General features: G+C 55.7%; 11 protein-coding genes across 11 annotated transcripts; 4 read left to right on the top strand and 7 right to left on the bottom strand.

Annotated features, from left to right (window-relative positions):
* Positions 1 to 131: 131 nt before the first annotated feature.
* On the bottom strand, positions 132 to 753 carry K437DRAFT_115455 (uncharacterized protein). The gene has a single exon (XM_013390463.1). It carries the CDS (start codon positions 568 to 570, stop codon positions 217 to 219), a length of 354 nt encoding a protein of 117 aa, XP_013245917.1. The 5' UTR covers positions 571 to 753; the 3' UTR covers positions 132 to 216.
* On the bottom strand, positions 754 to 1,672 carry K437DRAFT_115454 (uncharacterized protein). The gene has a single exon (XM_013390462.1). The coding sequence runs from the start codon at positions 1,469 to 1,471 to the stop codon at positions 938 to 940; it is 534 nt and encodes a 177-aa protein (XP_013245916.1). The 5' UTR covers positions 1,472 to 1,672; the 3' UTR covers positions 754 to 937.
* On the bottom strand, positions 1,632 to 2,447 carry K437DRAFT_115478 (RNA-binding domain-containing protein). Its single transcript, XM_013390461.1, has 3 exons — positions 2,282 to 2,447; positions 2,025 to 2,195; positions 1,632 to 1,901 (listed from the first exon to the last, which is right to left on the bottom strand). The coding sequence occupies exons 1-3, from the start codon at positions 2,355 to 2,357 to the stop codon at positions 1,792 to 1,794; spliced, it is 357 nt and encodes a 118-aa protein (XP_013245915.1). The 5' UTR covers positions 2,358 to 2,447; the 3' UTR covers positions 1,632 to 1,791.
* On the top strand, positions 2,448 to 3,221 carry K437DRAFT_115452 (uncharacterized protein). Its single transcript, XM_013390460.1, has one exon. The coding sequence runs from the start codon at positions 2,539 to 2,541 to the stop codon at positions 3,007 to 3,009; it is 471 nt and encodes a 156-aa protein (XP_013245914.1). The 5' UTR covers positions 2,448 to 2,538; the 3' UTR covers positions 3,010 to 3,221.
* On the top strand, positions 2,705 to 5,595 carry K437DRAFT_253401 (DCP2-domain-containing protein). The gene is made up of 3 exons (XM_013390459.1): positions 2,705 to 3,155; positions 3,235 to 3,472; positions 3,538 to 5,595. The coding sequence occupies exons 1-3, from the start codon at positions 3,040 to 3,042 to the stop codon at positions 5,458 to 5,460; spliced, it is 2,277 nt and encodes a 758-aa protein (XP_013245913.1). The 5' UTR covers positions 2,705 to 3,039; the 3' UTR covers positions 5,461 to 5,595.
* Positions 5,476 to 7,773, bottom strand: K437DRAFT_253397 (DUF453-domain-containing protein). Its single transcript, XM_013390458.1, has 4 exons — positions 7,227 to 7,773; positions 6,744 to 7,012; positions 5,981 to 6,658; positions 5,476 to 5,898 (listed from the first exon to the last, which is right to left on the bottom strand). The coding sequence occupies exons 1-4, from the start codon at positions 7,399 to 7,401 to the stop codon at positions 5,587 to 5,589; spliced, it is 1,434 nt and encodes a 477-aa protein (XP_013245912.1). The 5' UTR covers positions 7,402 to 7,773; the 3' UTR covers positions 5,476 to 5,586.
* A 194-nt stretch (positions 7,774 to 7,967) lies between these two features.
* Positions 7,968 to 9,710, top strand: K437DRAFT_253396 (UDP-glucose 4-epimerase). The gene is made up of 5 exons (XM_013390457.1): positions 7,968 to 8,153; positions 8,236 to 8,286; positions 8,371 to 8,623; positions 8,694 to 8,942; positions 9,022 to 9,710. Exons 1-5 carry the CDS (start codon positions 8,108 to 8,110, stop codon positions 9,536 to 9,538), a joined length of 1,116 nt encoding a protein of 371 aa, XP_013245911.1. The 5' UTR covers positions 7,968 to 8,107; the 3' UTR covers positions 9,539 to 9,710.
* Positions 9,711 to 9,782: 72 nt separating this feature from the next.
* K437DRAFT_253394 (uncharacterized protein) lies at positions 9,783 to 10,881 on the bottom strand. The gene is made up of 2 exons (XM_013390456.1): positions 10,580 to 10,881; positions 9,783 to 10,270 (listed from the first exon to the last, which is right to left on the bottom strand). The coding sequence occupies exons 1-2, from the start codon at positions 10,764 to 10,766 to the stop codon at positions 9,885 to 9,887; spliced, it is 573 nt and encodes a 190-aa protein (XP_013245910.1). The 5' UTR covers positions 10,767 to 10,881; the 3' UTR covers positions 9,783 to 9,884.
* Positions 10,882 to 11,436: 555 nt separating this feature from the next.
* On the bottom strand, positions 11,437 to 12,390 carry K437DRAFT_231092 (zf-DNL-domain-containing protein). Its single transcript, XM_013390455.1, has 2 exons — positions 11,835 to 12,390; positions 11,437 to 11,734 (listed from the first exon to the last, which is right to left on the bottom strand). Exons 1-2 carry the CDS (start codon positions 12,257 to 12,259, stop codon positions 11,539 to 11,541), a joined length of 621 nt encoding a protein of 206 aa, XP_013245909.1. The 5' UTR covers positions 12,260 to 12,390; the 3' UTR covers positions 11,437 to 11,538.
* Positions 12,391 to 12,564: 174 nt separating this feature from the next.
* K437DRAFT_253391 (chord-domain-containing protein) lies at positions 12,565 to 14,118 on the top strand. The gene is made up of 3 exons (XM_013390454.1): positions 12,565 to 12,866; positions 12,953 to 13,357; positions 13,441 to 14,118. Exons 1-3 carry the CDS (start codon positions 12,705 to 12,707, stop codon positions 13,933 to 13,935), a joined length of 1,062 nt encoding a protein of 353 aa, XP_013245908.1. The 5' UTR covers positions 12,565 to 12,704; the 3' UTR covers positions 13,936 to 14,118.
* Positions 13,969 to 16,690, bottom strand: K437DRAFT_253390 (quinate permease). The gene is made up of 8 exons (XM_013390453.1): positions 15,923 to 16,690; positions 15,736 to 15,822; positions 15,258 to 15,661; positions 15,168 to 15,175; positions 15,038 to 15,096; positions 14,723 to 14,965; positions 14,617 to 14,637; positions 13,969 to 14,528 (listed from the first exon to the last, which is right to left on the bottom strand). Exons 1-8 carry the CDS (start codon positions 16,317 to 16,319, stop codon positions 14,107 to 14,109), a joined length of 1,641 nt encoding a protein of 546 aa, XP_013245907.1. The 5' UTR covers positions 16,320 to 16,690; the 3' UTR covers positions 13,969 to 14,106.
* Between the last annotated feature and the right edge of the window lie 162 nt (positions 16,691 to 16,852).

Genomic DNA, 16,852 nt, shown 5'->3' with positions numbered 1-16,852 from the left:
GCGTCCTCCATCAGGTGCACGAACCGAGCTGATAACAGCCATATAGTCAGAAGGTCTGCTTTTGCACAGTTCTACCGTCGTCATGGTAAAAGACCGCATGCGATGAGTGCTTGGCGTGGGCCGTGAGCCACTATGGGACCAGATGCATACGCTGATGAAGACCGCGGAGGGAATCGATAAAGCTTCGACTCAGGTCTGCGCAGTACTTGCACTCCTTTAAAACTCAAGGGTCATCCTCAAGACAACCCAGCGGATAGACCCGTTTTCCCGACATCCGGATGAGGCATGTTGGCTGCACGCATATATATGCCGTCCTTCTGCAGCATCGCTTGAGATAGATGGGATCGCTAGCTTACCGTAGCTGGCCGAAGGAACACATACATAGGTACAATCGACTAGTTGCCCGCTGGCATTCGCACCCTCATCCCTCGTCATTTGATCGACAAATATGCCCTGATCCTGCTTTCCGGTCTGACCGCTGTCCCGAATAGGCATCATGAAGGCTACACTGGACATGGTCACTGCGAGCCTGCTGCTTGCTGGCTTTGAGGCCAATGGAGCCCAGGGCATTAAGCTTCCTTCGACAGCACCGACAGAGCAGGCATATACCAACTTCTTTGGAAGAAAAAAGCGCCTTCGTCTTGAGCTACCCCGGTGACCGGAGTCGTGAGGCTTACGCACTGCCCCGCGCACTCTGATACCAACTACGTATGTCGTCGTCTTCCAGACTCATTACAGTGGACTGCAGCGCCAATGGTGACTTGCTTGGCCTACGAATCCATGGTAGTAAGATTCACCGGTGTTCAAAGCACTCAGTCTCGGCAGTATCTCCGTCGAGCCTGATGTCTGGGGATACCAAGGTGTGCTGTATGGTGGGAACCACACATCTGCCTTGACGAAGGAGTGCATCTTCCACAACATCGCCGTCGCTCCGACCCTAGCCGCTTTGGATTAGGCGAACCTGATCAACGCAAATTACAGCAACGCTGACCCGTCTCAGGTGCCCTTCGCCAAAGACCTGCAGTAGTCGACCTCCAGCCCCACGTAAACGCCTAGGACGGCCCACTTCTCGCTCGGCGTAGGAGCATCCGCACTGATATAGGTGCTTGTGGACATCAAGAACGATGGTAGCGAGACCTGGCCACTCGTCGTTAAGCAGCTCGAGCCTATTCGAGAGCTCGGCTGGCTGATGCGCTAAGTGAAAGGCAATGTAATCCTGGGCCCCGCCACAATCATAGTCACGGGCGGCACGCTGGAAGACCAGCTCGCGCCGCTGGAGCGCGACTACTTCCTCGACTTCCCGCTCAGCGGCTTGAAACAGACCGCATATGTGAATCTGAAGGATGAGACGGCGTATCCTTACAATAGCACGCTGTGGGATCGCCAGTGTTGACTTTGAGATGCTCAGTCCGAAGTGGAAGGACCTGATAGACGCGCAGGACGCCGTCAGGCAAAATCTGAGCGCAACCATCGAGCAGGCGCATCAGCTTGGCATGAAGGCGCGGTATTGGGGCACGCCAGAATGGCCAACGTAGGCCAAAAGCCGCGTGAATCAGCCGATGCTCGAGGTCGGAAGGGATTGGATCAATGCCGATGACCTTGAAACGATTGCGCAGGAGTTTTGACTGTAAACGTTGCTTCCATCACTCTCCTCGGAGCCTCTTGCTGTGAGCAACTTCGCTTGCTTTGGGACGTTTAGGTCAGCAAAAGGGCTGCGAAATTAAACAAACTTGCATAGAAATACAGTACGGGAGAGTGATGGATAATCGATCTGGCATCGTTTGACGGTGACTACCGCTGATCATCAGTGATGTTGTGCGCCTGCTTCAGAGCTTCAAGCTCAGCTTCTCTCCGCGCTAGCTCTGCTTTTGCTGTTAGCTTTTGTGGCATATGATAGAGCACTAGCATTCCGCACGGTATCAGGCAAGCAGGAGAGACGAGTCAGCAGATTGAGCGCCAGAGGTCCAGCGCAGGCACATCTTGCAATAAGATATAAGCCCGCTGCTTCTGGAAGGAGGACTTACCAACGATATATCGCTCTTGCAGATGGAAGCCGTTTAATCGGTCGAGCGCTTGTTTTGCGTCATTCATCTCTTCAAATGCGACGTACGCTGTTCCTTTCGTCTTGGGCCCGTCGCCTATCCGAATCTGCCGGATGGGACCATACCGCCCGAATAGCTCGTAAAGGTCTTCGCCTGTGGCACGATGAGTGGTCAGCAGATGGCAACCACCATTCACGCTGGACGAGAAAATAAGCTGTTCCTGGCGCATGGGTACTCACCCTTAATGCTGTAGTTGAGGTTCTTCACAAACAAGATCCGTGACTGATTGCGGCCCTCTTGTGCCGCGGAGGCCATCTTTGGATGTATGTGGAAGAGACAGAGCTCCCTTCCTCAAATGTCTTCTTGTTAGCACGTCCTCGCACTGGCGCGAAGCAACGACAGCTTTGAGCTCAGGATATGTAGAACGGGGGGTATTCAAGCGTCCTCAATGGCGCACGATGGCTCCTAGAGTGTATCAGTGAGAAGTGTAGTGAGGATGCGATGTGCAGGCGTCAAGAAGCCGGTTTCATGTCTGGTTGGATGCCATCGTTTTTTATGGTGTGGTTTTGGAAGCCACTCATCTTCAACTCGCGCCGCACGCGTTTCTCAACGCATGCGGGCGGGCTGTAGAGTACTATTATCCAGCCACAATCCGTCTTCCATGCGACCTGCACAACTTCATGCTTCATACTTCATGGACGTGTCGATCTCAGTTCTCCCAACCACCGGGCCCTCCAACAAATGTGCGCTATCACTCTCTGCGGACATAGTAAACGTAGCAAGACGTGACCCCCAGAACAAGCAGCTGGACTTTGTTGGGCCAGACAGTGACCCACGGACCGCCGGCAATCGATTAGCCACGACACTCCAAGAACTTGATCCCCAACCTCGCAAGCAATTTCCCTGGCAACCTGGCCGTGCGTTTCATTCGCATTGGTGCCGTCGTCATTCCAACCCGCGGACCTGATTACGGAAAATTCGGGAACGCGAAGGCGAAATGGCGGACTTGTCCTTCGCAGAAACCCTCGAGGACCTCTCGTCACGGTTCATCGTCAACTTGCCTGCCGAAGAGCTTTCAAGCATCGAGCGAATATGTTTTCAGTGCGAGCAAGCGTGAGCATGCCAATCTCAATGTCAATGGCTTCTCGGAAGCGACCACTTTGTCTTACGCTTCAATGTTCGACGTTCGCAGGCACTGGTTCTACGAAGATTTTTTGCGACCACTCAACCCATCCTTACCCTCCTTGAAGCTCCGAAAATTCTCCATTTACCTTCTTCACACGTCCTCACTGACGGTGCCGCTGATTCGTCAGCATATTTCTGGGCACAAGGGAGAACATGACTTGGAAGGCGCATTCGATAACTTCCTCAAGTACAAGTCTCGGGTCCCGGTGTGCGGAGCGATCTTGATCACAGCAAAATGGGACAAGGTGAGTGGCAGCAGAGCAACAGCCTGGTTCCATTTGAGGCAAGCTAAGTGCCGCTCTGGACGCAGTGTCTACTAGTACGAGGCTGGAAATCAACATCATGGGGTTTTCCAAAGGGCAAGATCAACCAAGGGGAATCGGAACGCGACTGTGCGGTGCGAGAAGTGTTTGAAGAGACAGGGTACGATTGTGGAGCATTACTGGAATCCGACAGCCCGGACTTTCTCGAGCTCGCCATGCGCGAACAGAAAATCCGCCTCTACGTTGTACCAGGCGTCGCAGAGGACTTTGAATTCAAGACACAGACACGAAAGGAAATATCCAAGATTCAGTGGTTCAAATTGACTGACCTCCCAACTTGGAAGTCGTCTGGCGCACATGGCGGCGGTGTGTCCTCGAGCAAATTTTATTTGATCTCGCCATTCGTACGCGGCCTCAAAACATGGATCCAAGAAAATAAGCAGAAGCACCCGCGCAGGCCGAAGGGCAAGCACGAGGAACGCGTCGTGACGGAAATTTTGCAAAAGGGCCAGAAGAGCAGCAGTCTACCGCCCCCTGCAGAGATGTCTCATTTTCCTGACGCAGGCAGCCTCTTTCCAACATTTACGGCTGAGAAGCAGAATGCAAATACAGGCGTACTAGCACGGAATGGGCCGCTGCCTACACAGCAGCACGCTTCGGCGTCGGCGCCGTCACAAGACGGCGACGCTTCGGACATGCTCAAGTCGATACTTGGATTGGGTGCCATCCCAGCCGTGACAGAGTCTGCGGTAAGGATTCCTCTACGAAAAGATCATCCGGCGACACCGGGCGTAGGTGCTCACATGATCGAAGCGCAAGGAATTCCACGCGGACGACAACTGCTGGAACTATTGCGAGGTGCTGTTCCGCAGGCCTCTGACTCGCCATCAGCTGTTGCGAATCGCCCACATGCGCATTTTCAATCTGCGGCGGCAGCAGAGCAGGAGGACGGAGCGCGAGCACTCCTTGCCGCGCTGCACGCGGGCGCAGGCAACGCCGGGCCGCTGTCTCTGCCAGCGCAAAGCAACCGGTCCCAAGAGCAACAGCCGCAAGGGCGAAGGCAAGATGCAGATGCGCGCCACGAATTTCCTCCAAGATTGCCACAGCCTGCAGACTCGCCTTTGTTAGCTCCAAAAGCGCAGAAGACGACACAGGCACAGGCGCTTCTCAAACTCATTTCGCCCACAAAGGTCGAGTTGGACATTCCAGCCACAGCTCACTCTCAAGTGCAGCTTCACACCTCGTCCCAAGCAAGCGCCCATGAAGCAAGCCAATGTCCAGCAGAGCGCGAACGAGCAGCCCAGCGCAATTTACTCCTCTCTCAACTGATAGGCTCGACAGTGCAACAGCCTGCCGCTCCTGCTCGAGCCTCGCCACCGCGGCAATATGGCTACCCTTCCCAACATCATCACCAATCAACCCATTCCAACCAAGCATCCCCCATTGGGCAGTCTGACGACCCCTCTCAAGGATTACAAAGCCACGAGCAAGGATTGCTCAGTTTGCTTTCAAGTTCTTCCAGGCTGCATCAGCAGCCGCTGTCTCCACAGGATTTGAACGATGGCCAAGCATCAATTGTGCACCAAGCACCACCGCCTCAGCATCCGTATCCACATCATTTGTATCCGCAACAGCAGCACACTGGCTCGGATACGAATCCATCGCAAGGGCTGCTGGCAATCCTTCAGGGCCGCGCAGCAGCTGGGGCACATTCTCCAGACCCCATGCATATGCCACCTCCCTTGCAACAGCAACAGCATCCTCTGATGCCCCCTAGCCAGCCCCAGCGCCCTGATGTGCTACTGGCGATGCTAAATGGGAACGGCGCCGGCTACTCAGCATCTGGCCCGGGTGCCCACCATCCGGCACCAGCACCCGCAGCTCGGCCTGAGCAGAATCAGCAGAGTGATGTGCGTAATCATATACAACAAGCGCATGCTCACAACTATCTTCTGCTTCCCGGACAATGACCACCCATGGCGTCTGCTCAGCATCCGATCAACGCTCTGTTGCAAGACGTATCCATACAATGAGCCTCTAGGCAGTTTCATGTATCTGATCTGATATGCACCACCTATGGATGTAAATCCATGCCATTATGATAAGCACTGTGATGGCGGGACATCGACCCAGCCATGCATGATCCTGTTCGCCGTGCGCATGTAAACGATGCCAACAGGCTCGCCAGCCATACCGAGCGTGACGCTCGCCGTGGACAACCCAGCCGGCTGGCCCACAGTAACAGACTGCACGTCCTTTTTCCCTTGCGACTTGGCTTGCGATGCGGGTGCTGGGCTTGCTGAGATCAGTCTACCAAGCGCGATCGCTTCGTCCACGACCGAGCCCACGAATGCACTGGCTGCCGCTACGGCTGAGAGCGTCGTGGCTGGAATAGTGCGATGCACGTTCTATCGAAGTGCAAGCACGTTCCATGTCAGCCGTGCCTCTTCTCCACCGCGCCGCGTTTCTGATTAAGTCTGCTCTACTCACGCCGACGGAAATGGACCGAACCAAAAGGTCCATATCCCTCTGGTCCACTTGATCGCCACCGCTACTCTTGTACACCGTCCGCGGATGCACGATGCACACCTTGGGTGCTGATGGACTAAAGTTTGTCCAAACCTTTTCACTCAATTTGGCGCCTTCTCGCCGTACCGCCTCAAGCAGCCTCATTGTGAGAGCATGTGCGTCGAGCTCGGCAGGGTGTGCCATGAGCAGGTCCAGCGGTATCAAGAGCGATGCGGCGGAGACGAAGATGACGGGCAAGCCACAGTCGACCAGGCTGACATCTATTGCGGTCGATCTGCCGTCATCGAATGCGACGTTAATTTGGTTCCGTGCGGACCCGCTCGGGAGGATGGAGGCGCGGTCCGGCAGCGGCGTCTCGATGCTAATGGGAGCGTAGGAGCCGGGTACGCCGGCTATGCGTGCTGTGCCTGTCCGCGCTGCTTGTAAGAAATGATGAATGCTGTGGGATGGCGCAGTATTTGGACCATAATCTGGAAGCGAGCGTGACTGTATGCGATGCAGAGGGATGTGGGCGGTGACGATGTTGCCTGAATTGGCAGCGATTATGCGCATCGGATACATGCCATCATAACTGCCCTTTGGCTCTTTGGCGAACGCTTCAAGGGTATTCTGCGTGATCGAGCCAGAATCGATTGCAAACTAGCCGGCGTCGTTTGCGCAAAGTTATGAGTCTGGCGTCGAACGACGGCCTGCGATCCGGACCAGATGAGCGTCTGTTACTCACCATGGCTGCCGCAGCTACCAGGTTGCCACATGTGCTCCCCCAGTCAATTTCCGTGCCCTGAATCGGGACCTGCCCGAAGCGGTAGACGACATCCCATCCATTTCTAGGGTCCTTGCTCTTTTCGACATCGTCGATGTGGCGGTGACCTGGAAATGCAGGGTAGAACGGTGAGATGCCCTCACCCGGAGAGCCAATGATGGCACATTTGGAGAGCGACGAGACACCACCGCCTAGACCGGATATTTGCCGTCCGTCTGGGTCGGGCGAGCCTGTCAGCAGAGAAAAGACGAGCCGGGATCAAGAGTGTCGTTTGTTGTTACAGGTTCATGATCAATGCCCAAGTAAGAGTATAGGACGCTCCTCACCCACTGGAAGGAGCAGGTTAAGGTCACATGGAGGAGCAGAATGGCATGATAAGTTGTGGAAACATGAGCAAATCCATTCGATGCAGGCAAGGTCCCGAGAGGATGTGACAGGACGCACTGGCAGCACAAATGATAGCATCCCTCTGCCTCGAATTGTACGCAGCGAAGTCTTGCGTTCGGAGGAACAGGCCGCGAGAGGTGCCGCCGCGATAGAAGTGAGCGCTGATCTGCTGCGGAGCGGCTGCTGCTGCTATGCCAGAACGAGCCGCACCCACTACAGCTGATGCAGACATGTTCGGTATCGCTCGGCGTTAAGCGATGTCCCTGTCCGCCAGTCGGGAATCAGTCTCTACCTGAAGTAGTAGTATTATGGTGCCGACTGAACTGGATCTGGACGGCAAATTCCCTTTCCACTTCCCAGTGTCTTGTTGCTCAAATCCCAAGACGTCGAGCCTGTGGCCTGATGCACCGAGTGCTCGCCGTACGGTGCTCAACGAAAAAGATATGTAATATGTAGTTGGCGGCAGCTGCAGGCCAGCAGCCGTCTGTCTCTGCTGTCCATTGACCCGTCCAGAGAACCAAGCAGACTGGTTAACAGGGGCCACGGTATCCGTCCGTTTGGATGCCAGTCAGGCAAGCTACACAGCGCCGACGATAGATTTCTGCTACATCAGAAGTGGGATATGGATACCCTGATGACGCCGCGCAGAGCAGAATGTAAGTGCTTTCCAATACCCATGGCGCGTGCGAGCGAGCGAGCGCCGCGTCTCGTCTCTCTGCTCTACTGCTGCGGGAAGTTTCCAGTCTTCGAATTCTTCATCGTCGTCATCATGGCAGCAGCTAGCACCCGCAGCAGCACCTCGTTTCGTTGAGTTAAATAGCAGATCGTAGCCCACAGTATCCTTTGCTGGCTTGAATTGGCAGGATCCTTCCCCACGTAAACAGACGGCCCTGCTGCTCGACTCATCTATAAAAGAATCCAGTGGAAGAACCCTGACAATGACCAAGCAGAGGGTTCTGATTCCAGGCGGCGCGGGCTACATCGGTAAGCTTCATTGTTTCATCTGCGTCGAGCCTCCGTCCAGATCAAGCTGATCAGCTGCTCTGCCTTTGGATCGTCGCTGCAGGCTCACACGTCGTGCTCTGCGTGCTGCAAACTCGGCGATACAAAGTCACAGGTGTGTGCCTTGTGCGGCTATTCGTAGTTGGGCAGGCATTCCGAGGGCTTGACTGACGCGGCTCTCTCCACCACGACCTCGCAGTGATCGACAACTACCACAACTCGTTCCCAAAGGCAATCGAGCGTGTCGAGAAGCTCGCACTGGAGTCGCTCCCGGCAGATGCATCACAAGAGGACAAGGATGCATGCAAGATTGACCTCGTCAAGGGGGATCTGAGGGACAAGGCGTCGATCGACGCGGTCTTCCAAAAGTACAGCGGCGAAGACAAAATCTGGGCTGTCATCCTTGTCGCTGCTCTGAAGGCTGTTGGCGAGAGCGGAGAGATCCCGATCGAGTGAGTTCTTTTCGCGACAAAGCAAGGGTCAAAATCTGCGTTGACTCAACTGTCGTGTCGCTTTTGAAAGCTACTACGATGTCAACATTCTCGGAACGATCAATCTGCTGCAGGCGATGAAGGCGAACAACTGCACTCGCATGGTCTACTCTTCCAGCGCGACCGTGTACGGCATCCCGAAGCAGATCCCTATCCCAGAGACGACTCCAATGGCGCCGGAAAGCGTCTACGGCAGGACAAAGATGATGAGCGAGCTTATTCTGAAGGACGTCTGCGACGCTTACCCGGAATGGCGCGCGATCAGCTTGCGGTACTTCAAGTACGTTGAAACCGCTGTTTCTTTCATAGTCTGTGCTGTGCTGACTATGCTCCCCAATGCTTGCGCTTGCATCGCACAGCCCCGCTGGAGCACACCCGTCTGGCATGATCGGCGAGGACCCCCGTGGCAAGCCTGGCAACCTGCTGCCGCTGCTTGCGCAGATGGCCGTCGGAAAGTACCGGGAAGGCGGTCTGAAGATCTTTGGCAACGACTACCCCACGCCGGACGGCACGTGCGTCCGCGACTACATCCACATCATGGATCTCGCCGGCGGCCATGTCAATGCACTAGATGGGCTCGACAAGGATGCACTGTATGCCAATCTGCCGACACCGGGCAAGTACCGCTCGTTCAACCTGGGCAAAGGCGTCGGAATGTCCGTCCTGCAGATGGTTGAGGCGATGCGCAAGGTGTCCGGCTACGACTACCCGTCCACCATCGTTGGTAGGCGGCTCGGTGACGTGCCGGACTTGACTGCTGATCCAGCGTTGGCTGAGAAGGAGCTCGGCTTCAAAGCGAAGCACTCGTTGGAGGACATGAGCAAGGACCTGTGGAACTGGCAGAGCAAGAACCCCAAGGGTTACGACCAGCAGTAAGCTGCGGTAACTGCGCGTCGTCGGCAGGATAGCCACTACAACCGGCGCTTCGATGCTCCAACACTACCTCCAGCATGCGGGGGGACTGCGCGTGTGCTCCAGTTTAATAATGATGAGGGACAAACTATCCACTGCACGGCACGAAAAGCAATAAATAGCTTGAGAAAGAGTGCGCCTGCGTCTGCGCCTGCGCGTGCATGGTCCGTGAATAAGACATGATGAAAGAGCCCCGGTTAAAAAAAGAGTACATAGATAGCACGAGCGACCGTGATTAGCGATCCGCGTGAGAGGAAAGGAAATGACCCTTCCGTCACCCTCCAAGCAAAATGATACGGTACCGTTGCACTTAGAGCAGGTACGCGGCACCTGCAGCGGCAGCGACTAGGGCAATTGCCGGACTGAGAGCCAACATCTTCCAATTCGCGCTGACAGCGGGCCCCGCCGCGTTCTTTCCGCTGTTTTGGCTGATCTGGGCGCTGAGCGCGCTCGACGGGGCCTGGCCCGCACTGGCAACTGTGCCCGGCAGGACGGTGGAGCCTGCTGCGTTTGTGTTCATGCCACCCGCTATGCGTGAGGAGTATGCGGAGAGAGCGCCGGCCGACGCAAGAGAAGCTTCGTATGCAGGCACCTGCGCAGCGTCGGTCGGGATGGGGATGGTGAGCAGGCTGGACGCGGGGGGCGTGACTGGCGAGAGTTGCGAGATGGTTTGTGTTGCGCCAGCTGCGGTGGTGCCTGAAGAGAAGACGCGGGGAAGGAGCATCAGTAGCCGGCCGTAGCGAGGTTCCTTGTGACGAACGAGCGCCGCATTGCAAAGACGCTGCAGGTAAGCTTTTTCCGCCTTCCAAGGTATATTCCTTCTGTTTCCACCCTTGCCGGAGGTATCCTTGTGTGCCTGTACATGTGTGCACATCAATTCTCGTACAACTTCACCACTTCCCAAGCTCTAAATGTTCCAGCATCCATCGTGCCTTCCACCCTTGAAAGCTGAAAGTGTCCAGGCGTCTGCTCGCTTGCCGAACATCGCAAATCAACAACACGTACAGTCTCCGTATTGAACGCACGCGCTCTGGGCGTTATTTGTGGTAAGAGGCGCGTTTCCCCCTGACGAAGATGCTGACTGTGCCCATGTGGAGGATGCCGTTGCGAGCAAGAGGGCGAGGGCGAGGAAGAGCGAAAGCGGCGAAGTGAGGAGGCTCGCGACGGTGGCGGAGGTCAAGGTGGGGCGCATCGTGGAAGGCCAGGATAAGTGCAAACGAAAGGGTTATCGGGAGGCCGGAGGCAGGCAGGGGGCATGCAAGGATGGGCGACAGCAAGTGAAAGTACAAGAGAACTGGTCGTGACAGTAGGAAAAGGTGACATCGAATATGTCAATCATTGACGAGGACGATGAAGGAGCAAAAAGTGCTCGCGTGGGACTCGCTTGCGGGCCGTGCGGGGAATGGAATGGGCGCTGCTGGGATCGGCCGAATCGGGGAGATCGGGGGCGTCACCGCGCCTTGCGGGCTGAAAGCGGGGACATATGCGCGGGGTTTTACAAAACTGTTCACTCCTCTCGAACCTTGACCCATGCAATCCTCTTCTCTTCAGACTCGATGGAAGTGCAGACGATCACCATGAACTGCACCGCATTCACAAGCAAAGCTTGAACCAATTGAGTCCGCCATGCATATTTCGTAAAACACGACACACCTCGGCCAGCATTTGAGCAAGGGCCGCGCTTCTCGGGCCTCATTGCGTGAGTCAACGATGAATGTCCCAGCAGAGCGTCGCACTCAGCAGGTGCCAGCCTTGCGCCGGCTTGGAACAGCCGATTTGGCGATTTCAAATGGGCACTTGCATCCAGTCCGCTCTTCGTAATGGCTCAGAGGGAACGGGCACCTCGGTTTCTGTAAATTCATCGCCATTCCTCTTTGCTCACACTGCGCTGCTATTCTTGGGGAGACACGCCCGGTGCAAGGCATTCATGGAGCCTGCGGTTGCTTAATATTCGTTTGCTCATGCTATAAGTCTGAAGCATTAGGCTGTGCATCTTCATGGCTGTCCTCTTCGATCTCTATCGTCTCGCCCTGGTCGCTGCCGTCGGAAGCATACTTGCTGCCTTTTCGTATCCGACCGCCGTGTTGCTTCACCATCTCTTCCACCGTCTTTGCCTCATGCGAGTCTTTGAACCAGCCTAGATGGTCGGCAATGAGATGTCTGGAACGCATCGTGCGATATTATGACAAGAGACAGCAGATGAGCATCACCCAAATGCTGCGCTGCAGATGCAATTGAAACGAGGCCACTGTGGGCTCACCTGTTCTTGCATCCTGGACATTGCACAAGGACGATCCCCTTCTCGTAGCTTCGTTTGCTGAATTCATGCGTTGACCGATGACCACAGTCTTTCACTGTACATGTGAATGTGAGCGACAGCCGCGGCTGGACCTGGGCCTGTGCTTGTTGCTGCTGTCCACTCGCCGTGCCGTCACCCGACGAGGAAGCGGCCTGGAGCCATGCTGAGGACCGGCTAAAATTCCTGACCGCCAGGTAGAGCGGCTGAGCGGGGCTCCAAGAGAAGGGCAACAGATTTTTTGACGACGTTTGGCATCGGAGACAGATGATGGACGAGGCGAGCCTGGGAGCGGCGGCGACGGTGATGCGAGAGGTAGACCCACGGCTCAAGCCTGCAACCTGGCGAGCGAGAACCTGGAAGGAGTGGACGCTTTTCGTACCATGCATGATGGCCAGGATCAGACTCTCCTTTCGATGATTCCGCGAGGTGAAGTGCAGGCCCCAGCAGTACCCGTCCTGCTTGCCATCGGAGATGATTGTGGACTGAACCTCTGATGACGCAGTAATCAGGATCTGCCGAAGGAAAAAGCCGATGATGAGAGGTGGCCAAAGAAGACGCCGAAGCGCTGAGCGCATGCCTAGATATTATATAATAGGAGAGAAGGTCGCCGAAGGAACGCGAAAACTCAAGTGCTGCACTCTCGTCGGCTAAAAAGGTATTGGCGCCTGTCTACACATGCTGAAGGTCTCACACGACATTCACTACTCACTTGAAAAAAGGTTGTTGCACGGGGCAAAGCGCCAGGCATATGTAGCTACTAGCTTCGTTCGACACTGAACGCGCTGGAACACGTCTCAGACTTTCGCAAAGGTTGCACAAGAAGTGGTGAAGATGGTCATTTGCGCTCGCCGTGGGTGCGGTGCGGACTTTGATGCTGCCACGCCGTCTTCGTCAGCATGCCATTTCCACCCTGGTGCACCGGTCTTCCATGAGGGCCTCAAGTCTTGGTCCTGCTGCCAAGATGTGAACAAGCCTGTCATGGAGTTCGATCAGGTTAGTCGAAGACATGCATAGCTGGCCCAGAGGTGGCGGTCTTGCGCAGGCTGAACTGTGCATATCATCTCTTTGTATCCATTCAGTTCCTCGCGATAAAAGGTTGCGCCGAAGCACCTTCGCACACTGTAGAAATGCAAGAGCTTCCCGATGGAGCAGCTGCAAAGAAGAGTGAAACGGAGGGGCCGAGTGCTGTGACGGCGAACGGAGTCGAAACGTACGGCCGGGCTGCTCCTCAGCCTGTAACCCAACCGTTAGTTGGTAACTCACTCGCAGCAGCGCAAAAGGCCATGGACGCTGGGAATGCTGCTCCTGTCGAGAAAGCGGAAGAGGCTGACCCTTCGCAAGCGGATGAGGAAGGCGCTGTTAAAGATGGAACAAAATGCAAGCGAGCTGGATGCTCTTACACATTCACCGGCGGGAAACGGAGTCGAAGTGAGGAGAAGTGCAGCTATCACAAGGGTGTTGCTATATTCCACGAGGGTTCAAAGGTACGCCTTCACCTGTACTCATTCGATTCTCCTTTGATGAGACGGCTAACGTGCATTCGTATTCTGCCCCTGCTGCCTCGCAGGGCTGGTCATGCTGCAAGCCGCGTGTGTTAGACTTCGCTGATTTCCTCGCTATTGCACCGTGCACGGAGGCGACAAACGGACACCTTTTCGTCGGCGACCAATCAAAAGCAAGTGCCGCGAGCACGGATGGCTACGAAAGGGTCGACTGCCGCGTAGATCACTATGAGACGCCCGACGACGTCCGCGTGACGGTGTACGCCAAAGCAGTGCAGACGGAGAAGAGCAAGGTCGAATTCCGAGAAGACGCGGTGCTGCTCTCCTTGGAGATGCCTCCGGCGCCAGGCGGCTCGGATTTGCCACGGCGGCACGAACGCGTGCTCAAGCCATTTGCAAACATTGACGCGGATTCGTCCACATTTACCTTCACCAAGTTCAAGGTCGACCTCGTGCTCGTGAAGAAGGTCAAGGGCCAGAGTTGGCCGAGCCTCGAGTCGGGGGACAAGGCAATTGGGTACGGTCTCACCTTTGGCAGATCGAAGGACGTCAGGGCATAGACAGTTATTGTAGCGGACGGCCGTTAGATGCAGATATGAAAGTTCGTATGGCGTAGATCGAATGTCTCGCTATGGTAGTACATGACGATTGCAGAAAGACGAATTGCGATGGTCTGAGTGATCATACCACGGCGAGACCTCCTTCTATGATACATATCCAAATGCACGCCCTTAAACCACGTTGAGGTCCTTCTCGTCTTTCTCGGCAGCGTTTTCTCGTTGTATGCGTGCTTGAGGGGTAGAGTTGTACTCGAACTCGGAAGGTTCGAACTCGTCGAGCGCCCTACCGCAATGGGGTGCGTTACTCGTCCAGCCGATCCTGTACCAAGGCTTGTTGAACAGCTCCTGCATGTCCTCCAATGACCGACCCGCGGACTCGGGTAGGAAGAACCAGACGAGGAAAAGGCAGAGCGCGGCCTCGGCGGCCCAGAAGAAGAACGTCCCGGACGGCTTGAACGTCTCAAGCATCGGGTTCACGGAGCGCGACGAGCCGTACTGCATGAGGAAGTGCGTAGCCATCGCAAGCATCGTGCCGAGCGAACGGACGGTGGTCGGGTATAGCTCCGATGCGAGGAGGTACTGGATGCTGTTGACTGCGGAGGCGAACGATGTGGGCCATGGATAGGTCAGCATTATCCACACAATAGTAGGACCATCTCACTGCCCACCACGCATACTCACAGCCACACGCCCAGCCAATACCTGAGATCATGTTCATTATCGGTAAGATAGCGTCAGTCAAATTGGCACCATTGAGGTCAGTCAACCCTTGTCGAACGATACTAACCAGAGACAAATATCATGGCAATAGCAGCCTCACTCGCGCGCTTCTCGCCAGCGGACGCGATGATCTTGGTGCCAGTCGCCGGAGGAGGGTAGATGTGTAGGTACACGGCAATGTACATGCCTGCGATGATCTGCAGTGTGATCCCGAACAGCGCAGCTCGCTTGCGTCCGAACATGTCCAAGATGAACAGGCCGGCGAGCAAGGAGGCGACCAGCTTGATCACGCCGAAAATCGCCGTTGTGACTGTAAACGGGTGAAGGATGGATGGAGCCAATTAGACTTGAACTTTGTGGTCGGTCTTGCGCATGCACTCACAGATGGATGAGTTTGTTGACGACCCCGAGACAATTTGAAACAACGTGGGTGCATAAATGCTACAAAGAGGAGAACGGGTACATCAGTATGTGCTGCGGAACCACCAATGACAACATTGACTAGTCCTCACGTAATGCTCTACAGAGGGATAGAAAGGCATCCCACAGTGAGTCAGCGAGGCTGTATAAAAGCGGGCGCATCGGGTCGTTTAACGACTCACTCCGCCACCAGAGAATTGACCAAAGACCTGAGCGCCACAGACGAGCATGAGGATATAGAGATTCTCCCTGGAAGTGAACATGTCCTTCCAAGCATGGTACCAACGCCACGTGGGGCCCTTAGCCTCCTTCTCGACACGGAGCGCCTCACGCATCCCGTCGAGCTCCTGGCGGACGTACGGATGCTCTTCGCGCAGCTGGCGGAGCCAGCACATGTTCTTGATCGCCTGCTCTTCTTGGCCCGACTTGAGGAGCCAGCGCGGCGACTCGCGGATGAGAGGCGACATGAAGAGCGGGATGGCGGCAAATATTAAGTTGAGCGAGGTGGGGATCTGCACACGAGCGTACGACTCGGGGTCAATGTTGCGCGTCACGCCGAGGTTGGCACAATAGCCCAGAAGAATTCCTGCGAATGGTGGACAAGAGCCATGTGAACCAACAAAAATATGGAACCGTGCTGTAGCTATCATGGCCACTCACCGACATAGACGGTGCCAGAAAAGACACCGACGACAGCTCCACGGAGTGATTTGGGGGCGACCTCAGCCAGGTAAGTTGGCGCACAGACTGAGCCGGCGGGCGGGTCATACGACAAAGCGAGGGAGGAGAACAACGGTGTCAGCAGAGTGCACCACAAAGCCCAGGGAACTACACGGATGTGACTCACCCACAGTGCCACCGACGCCGAGACCGACAATGAAGCGGCCGGCGAGCAGCTGGCCGACGTTGCCCTTGGACGTAATCCAGACGGTCGTGCCGATGATCCAGAGAAGGCAGTGGATCTGAGCGGAGCGAATACGGCCGAGCTTGTCGCTCGTCCACCACGCAAGGATAGAACCGGCAACAGAGGCGATCTGGACCATGGATGTGATGTTGGACTGCATGTCGCTACCCGGGCGGACCCCGTACGAGTTGATGAACGCCTTCTGCGACGTCTGCGAGCTGATGATGCCCTCATCAAGGCCGCGTGCGGCCCCGAGGATGCCGATGGCGATAATTGCGAGGAAGAAGCGCCAGTTGAGCGCCTCCTTGGGCACTGTCGAGAGAATGGAAAGGTTGAGCATCTTGCTCGCAGGATGGAGCGGGTTGCTTTGCAGTTTCCTGGGCAGAGTGCTGGATCCTAATTCCGTTTTGGTTGTGGTGAATGAGGAGAATGGGCCTCATAGAAGATGCCAAATCAACACGGAGGTTCCCTGAGGCGGGGAGGGGAACACCGACGGGGACCTGTTACTGAGTCGATGCTTATACAAAAGCGGTTGTCCGTAGAGCGCGCCTCGGAGCGTGGAGAGCTGAGGGCCCCGGTTGAGAACAGGGACTGTTTGCTGGAACTCCCCCCAATGTCCTGGTTGGGACACTGGGACTTGCGCCTCCCACAACACGTGGGGAGAGGAAGTGATCAGGAAGGCGGAGCGGAAAGGAACGCGCCAGCATTCATCGTCCGATCACATCCGTCACGTGTGCAGCCGTGCCCTGCTTGCGATATGCAGAATGCAAGACCGTGTGCAAGCGTAACTGGAAAACCCCAATGCGTTCAATTTGAGGACTAAAGCGGCTTCACTCGACCCTGCCAAGCCAATGTTCGACGTTCGCTTCGGTA

This window comes from Tilletiaria anomala, assembly GCF_000711695.1.
Source record: "Tilletiaria anomala UBC 951 chromosome Unknown K437scaffold_4, whole genome shotgun sequence".
Classification (NCBI taxonomy): domain Eukaryota; kingdom Fungi; phylum Basidiomycota; class Exobasidiomycetes; order Georgefischeriales; family Tilletiariaceae; genus Tilletiaria; species Tilletiaria anomala.
This window is presented reverse-complemented; position numbering and strand designations above follow the sequence as displayed.

Coding starts and splice junctions, on each gene's coding strand:
- K437DRAFT_115455 (XM_013390463.1), bottom strand. CDS start 570: ATGCCCTGGGCTCCATTGGCCTCAAAGCCAGCAAGCAGCAGGCTCGCA.
- K437DRAFT_115454 (XM_013390462.1), bottom strand. CDS start 1,471: ATGGTTGCGCTCAGATTTTGCCTGACGGCGTCCTGCGCGTCTATCAGG.
- K437DRAFT_115478 (XM_013390461.1), bottom strand. CDS start 2,357: ATGGCCTCCGCGGCACAAGAGGGCCGCAATCAGTCACGGATCTTGTTT. Junction 2,196..2,281: donor CCTCAACTACAGCATTAAGG/GTGAGTACCCAT, acceptor ATCGTGCCACAG/GCGAAGACCTTTACGAGCTA. Junction 1,902..2,024: donor GCAAGAGCGATATATCGTTG/GTAAGTCCTCCT, acceptor GCGGAATGCTAG/TGCTCTATCATATGCCACAA.
- K437DRAFT_115452 (XM_013390460.1), top strand. CDS start 2,539: ATGCGATGTGCAGGCGTCAAGAAGCCGGTTTCATGTCTGGTTGGATGC.
- K437DRAFT_253401 (XM_013390459.1), top strand. CDS start 3,040: ATGGCGGACTTGTCCTTCGCAGAAACCCTCGAGGACCTCTCGTCACGG. Junction 3,156..3,234: donor TGTTTTCAGTGCGAGCAAGC/GTGAGCATGCCA, acceptor CGACGTTCGCAG/GCACTGGTTCTACGAAGATT. Junction 3,473..3,537: donor TCACAGCAAAATGGGACAAG/GTGAGTGGCAGC, acceptor CTCTGGACGCAG/TGTCTACTAGTACGAGGCTG.
- K437DRAFT_253397 (XM_013390458.1), bottom strand. CDS start 7,401: ATGTCTGCATCAGCTGTAGTGGGTGCGGCTCGTTCTGGCATAGCAGCA. Junction 7,013..7,226: donor TGCTATCATTTGTGCTGCCA/GTGCGTCCTGTC, acceptor CTCTGCTGACAG/GCTCGCCCGACCCAGACGGA. Junction 6,659..6,743: donor TGGTAGCTGCGGCAGCCATG/GTGAGTAACAGA, acceptor GACGCCGGCTAG/TTTGCAATCGATTCTGGCTC.
- K437DRAFT_253396 (XM_013390457.1), top strand. CDS start 8,108: ATGACCAAGCAGAGGGTTCTGATTCCAGGCGGCGCGGGCTACATCG. Junction 8,624..8,693: donor AGCGGAGAGATCCCGATCGA/GTGAGTTCTTTT, acceptor CGCTTTTGAAAG/CTACTACGATGTCAACATTC. Junction 8,943..9,021: donor ATCAGCTTGCGGTACTTCAA/GTACGTTGAAAC, acceptor TGCATCGCACAG/CCCCGCTGGAGCACACCCGT.
- K437DRAFT_253394 (XM_013390456.1), bottom strand. CDS start 10,766: ATGCGCCCCACCTTGACCTCCGCCACCGTCGCGAGCCTCCTCACTTCG. Junction 10,271..10,579: donor GTGCGTTCAATACGGAGACT/GTACGTGTTGTT, acceptor TCTTCTCTTCAG/GCACCACCGCAGCTGGCGCA.
- K437DRAFT_231092 (XM_013390455.1), bottom strand. CDS start 12,259: ATGCATGGTACGAAAAGCGTCCACTCCTTCCAGGTTCTCGCTCGCCAG. Junction 11,735..11,834: donor TGTCCAGGATGCAAGAACAG/GTGAGCCCACAG, acceptor GATGCGTTCCAG/ACATCTCATTGCCGACCATC.
- K437DRAFT_253391 (XM_013390454.1), top strand. CDS start 12,705: ATGGTCATTTGCGCTCGCCGTGGGTGCGGTGCGGACTTTGATGCTGCC. Junction 12,867..12,952: donor CTGTCATGGAGTTCGATCAG/GTTAGTCGAAGA, acceptor GTATCCATTCAG/TTCCTCGCGATAAAAGGTTG. Junction 13,358..13,440: donor TATTCCACGAGGGTTCAAAG/GTACGCCTTCAC, acceptor GCTGCCTCGCAG/GGCTGGTCATGCTGCAAGCC.
- K437DRAFT_253390 (XM_013390453.1), bottom strand. CDS start 16,319: ATGCTCAACCTTTCCATTCTCTCGACAGTGCCCAAGGAGGCGCTCAAC. Junction 14,966..15,037: donor GTCAACAAACTCATCCATCT/GTGAGTGCATGC, acceptor ACCCGTTTACAG/TCACAACGGCGATTTTCGGC. Junction 14,638..14,722: donor TGCCATGATATTTGTCTCTG/GTTAGTATCGTT, acceptor ACATGATCTCAG/GTATTGGCTGGGCGTGTGGC.